At 54.7% G+C, this 8429-nt stretch overlaps 1 protein-coding gene across 1 annotated transcript; it reads right to left on the reverse strand.

The window, feature by feature from the left end:
- Positions 1-3172: 3172 nt before the first annotated feature.
- Positions 3173-4978, reverse strand: LOC123040703 (uncharacterized). The gene is made up of 2 exons (XM_044463472.1): positions 3602-4978; positions 3173-3365 (listed from the first exon to the last, which is right to left on the reverse strand). The coding sequence occupies exons 1-2, from the start codon at positions 4938-4940 to the stop codon at positions 3328-3330; spliced, it is 1377 nt and encodes a 458-aa protein (XP_044319407.1). The 5' UTR covers positions 4941-4978; the 3' UTR covers positions 3173-3327.
- Positions 4979-8429: the final 3451 nt, after the last annotated feature.

Raw genomic sequence — 8429 nt, forward strand, 5'->3', positions numbered from 1 at the left:
CGCCACAACCATGATGGACACCACCGCTAGCCACCGCGCGCAGCTCGCGTGCGCTGGGGGCGCACTCCACCACGGCATAACGCCGGACTCCAGTATGGGAAGACTCAACCAAGAGAAGAATGGCGGAATGAGTCTGTGATCTATTCCATTGAGCAGTCTGTTACATATACACAGCGGCACGTAGCCTAACTCCCTACATGCAGGGAGTGGATGGCGTGGTCATGGCGGAAGACTAGGCCTAGGTACAACAACCATCACATCTCATACAATGCGTATACAATACATACAACGGTACAATTCAACACCCCCCGCAGTCCGAACGTTGCTTGGCAAAACGTTCAGGCTGGACCGAAAATCATTGAAGACCGTAGAGGGCAGTCCCTTGGTGAAAATATCTGCAAACTGCGACGTGGTCGGAACGTGAAGGACCCTGGCTTCACCGAGAGCTACCCGATCACGGACAAAATGAAGGTCAATCTCGACGTGTTTCGTCCGTTGATGTTGCACAGGATTGGACGAGAGATACACCGCACTGACATTGTCGCAATAGACAACGGTGGCGCGCGTGAGAGGTCGCCGGAGCTCGGTGAGAAGTTGCCGTAGCCAACAAGATTCGGCCACACAGTTTGCCACGGCACGATACTCGGCCTCCGCACTAGAGCGGGACACCGTATGCTGGCGTTTAGATGACCAGGAGACCAAGTTGGAACCCAAGAACACACAAAACCCGGACGTGGATCGGCGGGTATCAGGACACCCGGCCCAGTCGGCATCACTATAAGATATCAGCTCGTGCGAGGAGCCACGATGAAGCTGGAGGCCGAAGTGAGCAGTGCCACGAAGATAACGTAAGACACGCTTGATCAACTGAAAATGTGTGTCGAGAGGGGAGTGCATGAAGAGGCAAATCTGCTGGACAGCATGGGTGATATCGGGCCGAGTGAGTGTAAGGTATTGGAGAGCGCCGGCAAGACTACGGTATTTCGCCGGGTCGGAGTAGGGTGTACCACCGGAGAGGGAGAGTTTGGAGCTAGTGTCAATCGGCGTAGAAATGGAGTGGCAGTTCAGCATGTTGGCACGGTACAAGATCTCGAGAGCATACTGCTCTTGGGACAAGAAGAGCCCAGCAGTGGTGTGGTGTACGGTAATGCCAAGGAAATGGTGGAGATCACCCAGATCGCTCATGGAAAATTCCTTGGTGAGAGACGCCACGAGGGAAGTGAGGAGAGAGGTGGAGCTAGCTGTGAGGATGATATCATCAACATACAAGAGCAGGTAGGCCATGGCATCTCCTCGATGAAGAATGAAAAGAGAAGTGTCACATTTGGAGGAGACAAAACCGAGCGAGTGAAGGTGGCGGGTGAAACGAAGGAACCATGTCCGCGGAGCCTGCTTAAGACCATATAAGGACTTGTTGAGGCGGCAAACGTGTGTGGGATGAGCAGAATCAACAAAACCGGAGGGTTGCTGACAGTATACAGTCTCAACGAGGTCACCATGGAGGAAGGCATTCTTGACGTCCATTTGCCGGATGGGCCAATTGCTTGCCGTGGAGAGGCTGAGGACCACGCGGATCGTGGCAGGCTTGACGACGGGGCTGAAGGTCTCCCCATAGTCAACACCGGGCTGCTGCGTGAAGCCCCGAACCATCCACCTCGCCTTGTAGCGCGCCAAGGTGCCATCAGGATGTAGCTTGTGCCGAAAAATCCACTTGCCCGTCACCACATTGACACCTGCAGGACACGGCACCAAAGACCAAGTGTCATTACGAATTAGCGCGTTAAACTCGTCTAACATAGCGTCATGACAATGGGGATCCTTGAGAGCCGCACGGTAAGAGGAGGGAAGTGGTGACGGTGCAGTGGTGACGGATAAGTCGAAATGTTTCTTTGGCATGGCGAAACCAGTTTTCCGGCGCGTGATCATCTGGTGCGGATTGGCGTGCGGTGTAACGGGAACAGCACGAGGGGGAACGTGTCACGGTGGGGGAGACAGAAGACGAGACGGGGATCGGGGAGCAGGCGCCAATCCCGAGGAGGGGCTGCTCCCGGTCGAGGAAGCGGGTAGAGATCCCGGGATCCGCGGGCTGCAGCTGGTGTCGCGCACGGACCGAGGCATGCAGGGAGCGGGAGTACGTGAATTGCATGGGGATGCATGGGTGGCGGACCCCGCAGATCGTGGTGGAGGCGTGGCGATTGGGTGGAGGAGTGGAGCTGGTCGCGGGTGGGGCTGGTGAGAGCGACCGGTTGGGACGCGCGGCAGGTGCGGAGCGGCGGGGGGCGGATGTGCGCGTGGGGCCCAGTACGAGGTGAGCGGATCGAGGGGGATCGTGGTGGGTGCGGCAGGTGGGGTGGGATCTTCTGTGGCCACAGCCGGGTCGGCAACAGAGTCATACGGAAAACAGTTTTCATCAAAGACCACGTGGCGAGAGGTGATGACCTTGCGGGTGGACAGATCGAAACATCGGTAGCCTTTCTGCTCGCGAGGGTAGCCGATGAACACACACTTGGTGGAGCGTGGCGATAGCTTGTGCGGCGCGGTGGCAGAGATGTTTGGGAAGCACAAGCAGCCGAAAGTCCGTAGATGGTGGTATGTTGGGTGGATGCCGTAGAGAAGAAAGTGGGGTGTAAAGAAGTGGACAGCACGGGAGGGGCGAATGTTGAGCAGGGCGGTGGCGGTATGGAGTGCTTCGACCCAAAAGGGCGGCGGTAGGCGTGCTTGGAAGAGAAGCGTGCGAATGACGTCGTTGGTGGTACGGATGAACCTTTCGGCCTTGCCGTTTTGGGGAGACGTGTGCGGGCACGTGAGATGGAAAACGATGCCGTTAGTAGAGAAGAACTCGCGAAGGTTAGTGGAGAGAAATTCACCGCCATTGTCACACTGCAAACATTGCACAAGGACATGAAATTGAGTAAGGAGAAACGCAAAGAAACGCTGCAAAGTGGTGCATGTATCGGATTTAGCACGAAGAGGGAAGGTCCAAGAGTAATGAGTATAATCATCCAAAATAACAAGGTAATATTTGTAGCCAGAAAAACTAACAATGGGAGAAGTCCACAAGTCACAATGCAAAAGCTGAAATGGCGCAGTGGTATAGGTGGTCGAGGTGGAGAAAGGGAGGCGGGTGTGTTTGCCCTGTTGACAAGCAATACATGTGGGAGACTTGGGGGTTTATTACATTTGGATGAAACATCAAACGGGAAATGAGCTAAAGAAGAAGAGCCCGGGTGCCCGAGCCGTTTATGCCAGAGATCCGAAGTCGCAAGTGCACACGCCGCTGGTGTGGTGCCGCCATGGTCGCCGGAGAAGTGGTAGAGGTCATCACCACTATTGGACCTCAGAAGAACCTCCTTGGTGTGAAGATCCTTCACAGAAAAACCAACGGGATCAAACTCCACGGAAACAAGATTATCACGCGTAAACTTACGTACAGAGATAAGGTTTTGCACAATATTGGGAGAGAGCAGAATATGAGTGAGATAGAAAGGGCGAGGAGGGAGCCGAGTGTTACCGATGGCGACGATAGGGAGACGAGCCCCATTACCGACGATGATATGATGAGTATTATGCGCTAAAAGGGGATGAGACTCGAGCAAGGTACCTGGGTCACCGGTGACATGGGAGGACGCGCCAGTGTCCATGATCCAATCGGCCTGAGGTGGGTAGCCGTGCCCCTGGCTTGGCGCGGCGTGGAACATGGCGGTGGCATCCCATGAGTAGGGCGAGGCAGCGGCGTACGGAGGTGGTGGAGGCAGAGTCGGAGCCGTCGTGTACGCGGAGTAGACATGATGGGGCGCTCCCGGACGTGGGCCGAGTACGCCCGCAGAGTTGGGCGGGATCCACGGAGAGCGCAGCGGCGGGAAGGGCATGCCCATGGGGGCGAAGTAGCCCAGCCACGGCTGTGGTCCGCCGCCACCGCCAGCAGGATCACCGCGACCCCGGCCACGGCCGCCACGGCCACGGCCGCCACGCCCGCGGTTGCCACCGCCGGGATGCCCGCCGCCGTTGCCGCCTGGAGGACCGCCACGGCCGCCGTTACCGCCAGGCGAAGGACCGCCGCCAGGAGGGCCGCCACCGCGGTCACCGCGTCCGTCGGCGCCCCTGGCGTCGTCGTGGAGCGCGGCCAGCACCTGCGCGCCCTCGGTGCGTGCGCGCTTGTCGATGGCGAGCTTGGCGAGGACGAGGCGGGACCGTGCCTGGGCGAACTTGGGCAGCGGCACGGTGGACTGGATAATGGCGGCCGGCAGTTCGAACTTCTTGCCGACGCCATCGAGCATCTGCAGGGTCGGGGTGCGGTCGGTGACCGGCTCTCGGACGTCAGCGAGGGCGGCGGCGATGCCCTGGAGGCGGCGACAGTACTCGCTGATGGAGAGGTCACCGCGAACGCACGCCCGGAACTCCTGGCCGAGGTGCATCGCGTGCTCGGCCTCATTGGCGAGGAAGTACTCGTGAAGGCGCTGCCAAATGGTGTAAGCAGTGGAGTCGGGCGGGGCGACGAGGTCGAGGAGATCACCTTCGATCGTGGAGAAGAACCAGAGGCGGATAGTGTTGTCGTCGTCGCGCCACTGTGGATCGGCGAGGCGCGCCGAGGCGCCGGCCTGCACGTGCGTCTCCGCGTGGTACCGCGCGAAGAGGAGGTTGAAGTAGTTGCGCCAGCGAGTGAAGTTAGTCCCATCCAGGGCCAACTTGAAGTCGACGACCCCGGCGATGCTCGGAGGAAGGCCGCCGGGAGGTGGGGTGGTGGTTGGCACAGAAAGAGGGATCGGGGGAATAGGGTTGGGTGAGGACGTGGCGAGAGGCAGGCCGCCGGAGTTGGAGAGATCCGGGGTTAGCGAGGCGTGTGGGCGCTCAGAGGCGGCAGCGGCCGCGGCGAGGTCATCGGCAGAGGGGATGTGGCCGAGGCCGTCGTCGACGGGAGAGGAGGGAGGGCTGGTCGACATAGGAAGGAAGAGACCTGCGCTCTGATTACCAAGAAGAATGGCGGAATGAGTCTGTGATCTATTCCATTGAGCAGTCTGTTACATATACACAGCAGCACGTAGCCTAACTCCCTACATGCAGGGAGTGGATGGCGTGGTCACGGCGGAAGACTAGGCCTAGGTACAACAACCATCACATCTCATACAATGCGTATACAATACATACAACGGTACAATTCAACACCAAGAACTAGCTGGATTATATACAAAGCTTCATGCACCTCTCCCCGTCCAGCATCTCCGCCGTCCGAGATTGGGGATCGGGCGGGATAAGGTGGCCCTGCTACGACTCTCAACGAGAACTCTCTCGAGAGGACTCGTCCTTTGTCCCCAGCCAAGATAAGATCGATATAAAAGCCAGCCCCTCGCAACCTGGCCTGGCACAACTTGCGACGTACGCCGGCGCTCGCACGACCGCCCAAGTAGCCGCCATGATCTGGGCGACGAAGTTGGCCACGATGGGCGACTCGCGGAGAAGGAGAGGTTCGAGATTGCTGTGTCACGACTCACGAGGTTCTGCAACCTTCGAGACGAGGCCGTGCGGATCGTGGGCTGCGGCTGTGTGGCTATCTATGGCATGGACCGGCGGCTCCAGGGGCATGCAGTGACCACTCCCCTCTGTCTTCATGTCTACCTGCTTTGTTGAGGGAGATGATGAGCCTTAGCGAAGGCGCTCAATCATTGTGTGTATCCAGATTAGCAACAAGACAACAACAGGGGATTGTATTGATGTCAAAACGGCCGCCTGCTACTCAAGCTCGTCCCCTGCCTCGTCGCTCCTCCACCATCGGGAAATCAATCACTCAAAACTCACAGGTATATCTTATATTCTGATCTGTCCTATGCATGCATGCGGGTGGGTGAGGAGCTGCCCTTTTCTGACTTGCATGACAAGTTCTGCAGCTGCATATGCATGTTAAATGCTTAGGAAGACACAACATAAATACAGTATTTCAGTTTTGTTGTTGTTCAATTCTATTTAACAGATGCAGACCCACATGTAAATTCAATTTTTTTATTGACACTTTTCTACAGAGAATGCTTTTCATTAAAATTTCTCCTTGATAATTTATTTTCTTTCCCCTTGGCATCCATCCACCTGATGTAATCTGATAAATTGATCTTGACTATCAATCTGTCTGATGTAATCAATGAAGGACATGGCGTAGCAGGAGCCAACATACTGTGTGAACAGTGAGCAAAACCCTATATTTTTCAAATATTTCTTTTTTCTTGGCGCCACTGCTGCTCAGTGAATCATCGGTTTTGTTTCAACACAGTTACAACGGGCCATCAGAGCAGACGATAGGTGGATTTTTGAAAAAGACTGGTGGTCTGCGATTCACTTTTGGACATGTGGACATTAGTGTGAGCATCTTCAACCTGCTTTCTTTATAAGCTCACAAGGCATGGTTTGTGTCTGCCTGATTACTCAAGTTGCGGCCATGCATTACATTAGGATTAAAAAAATAACAGAAAGTTAACTACTCAAAGGTCGACTCTATTATGAATTTTTAACCTCTCACTACAAATTTGATAAATTTTGTACTGCATTCAGTATGATGCCCATGACTCATATGCATATATTTCTAATTACATGGATAAAAATAGAGCCCCCATGTGAACCATGTAGTTCTTTTCTAAAGACTACTTTTATTGTTTTTCTTCTTTCCACCACTACTCTGAATAATTTAATGTACTGAATAATACGTGCCTCGATTCCAGACTTTCTGTGTCAGTGGTAATAGGTAATCAAAGTTCTGGTAGCTTAAAAACTAAATTTATATTAATTTTTCGATTTAACTAGAAAATTGCTAGCATAGGGGCATGACAAATTTGGCTTTCTTTGTATAACAATTTGTAGGCATCAACTTAGATGTGTTCTGTTCTGGTAGGAGGGTGTAGGGATAAATTTTCTGTTGCGAGGCACATGATAAGATTGCTAAAGGAGTGTGCTAGACTGTGATCATCAAGATCATCACCTGAGATTGATCTTGTTCGTCATGAATAGATGGACAACATGACCATGATGGCGAAGAGAGTGGTAAAACGTGTTAGGATTTGTTTTTTCCCGTTGCAACGCACGGGCATTGTGCTAGTGAAGATACAAGATTGAAGACTTCGTCCCGTGTCCGGATGGGACTCTCCTTTGTGTGGAAGGCAAGCTTGGCAATTCGGATATGTAGATCTCCTTCTATGTAACCGACTCTGTGTAACCCTAGCCCCCTCCGGTGTCTATATAAACCGGAGGGTTTAGTCCGTAGGACAACAACAATCATAATCATAGGCTAGCTTCTAGGGTTTAGCCTCTATGATCTCGTGGTAGATCAACTCTTGTAATACTCATATCATCAAGATCAATCAAGCAGGAAGTAGGGTATTACCTCCATCGAGAGGGCCCGAACCTAGGTAAACATCGTGTCCCCCGTCTCTTGTTACCATTAGCCTTAGACGCACAGTTCGGGACCCCCAACCCGAGATCCACCGGTTTTGACACCGACACCGGGCACGCCTTCCTATGCGATGGTGGGAGGCACCCCTCGCACGGGCGCTGATCCTGATGTGGCGCCTCCGGAGACGCATACCTCCGAAGGCCTTGAGCTGGGTGATGTCTTCTTCTTCTTGGGAACTGCCTCGGGAGGGTTCCCGCTCTTGCCATCTGGGTCCTCGACTGATACAGCTTGGAAGGCACGCTCGAGGGAGCACACCACATCCTTCTCCTTGCAGGGGACTGTGATGATTCCGCCACTTCCCGGCATCTTGAGGACATTGTAACCATGGTGAGTCACAACCATGAACTTGGCCAGGGCCGGATACTCGAGGATGACATTGTATGGCAGGTGAATGTGGGTAACGTCGAAGTCGATGAGCTCAGTACGGTAGTTTTTGCGCTGTCCGAAGGTGATAGGAAGGCGAACCTGCCCTATCGGAGTGGTGGAGCCGTCAGTGACTCCTGAGAAAGGCTTAGTTGGCTGGAGCTGATCATATGGCACTTGGAGATTGTTGAACGTCTCGACGGACAGAACGTTGAGTCCTGCGCCACCATCGATGAGGGTCCTGGTAACTTTCACATTGTTGATGACTGGGGAGCAAAGCATTGGGAGGACGCCAGCTGTCGCCGCACACTTGAGCTGATCCGCTGAGCTGAACATGATGGCGCACGTGGACCACCTGAAAGGGCGCGTGGCCTCGAGCTTGGGGAGGACTGTGTTCACCTCGCGAGCAAACTGCTTGAAGATGCACTGAGAGGCTGGGGCCTGGCCGTCGCCCAAGATGCAAGCGATAGCATGAGGCTCCTGGAAGCCTCCAGCCCCCTCGTCCTGGTGGTGGTCATCATTCCTTCTTGGCGGTGGTGGCAGAGGAGGAAGGCCTGCGTTGCCCTGAGGGCGGTCCTCACGAGGCTGATCCCTCCAAGCCCCCTCGCGAGGCTGGTCCTGCCAACGATCCTCG

This window comes from Triticum aestivum, chromosome 2B (genome assembly GCF_018294505.1).
Source record: "Triticum aestivum cultivar Chinese Spring chromosome 2B, IWGSC CS RefSeq v2.1, whole genome shotgun sequence".
Lineage (NCBI taxonomy): Eukaryota > Viridiplantae > Streptophyta > Magnoliopsida > Poales > Poaceae > Triticum > Triticum aestivum.

Excerpts from the sequence above, each read along its gene's own strand:
- LOC123040703 (XM_044463472.1), bottom strand. The coding sequence starts at position 4,940 with ATGTCGACCAGCCCTCCCTCCTCTCCCGTCGACGACGGCCTCGGCCAC. Across the intron at positions 3,366-3,601 it reads CCATGTCACCGGTGACCCAG|GATCTTCACACCAAGGAGGT; the intron begins GTACCTTGCTCG and ends TTTTCTGTGAAG.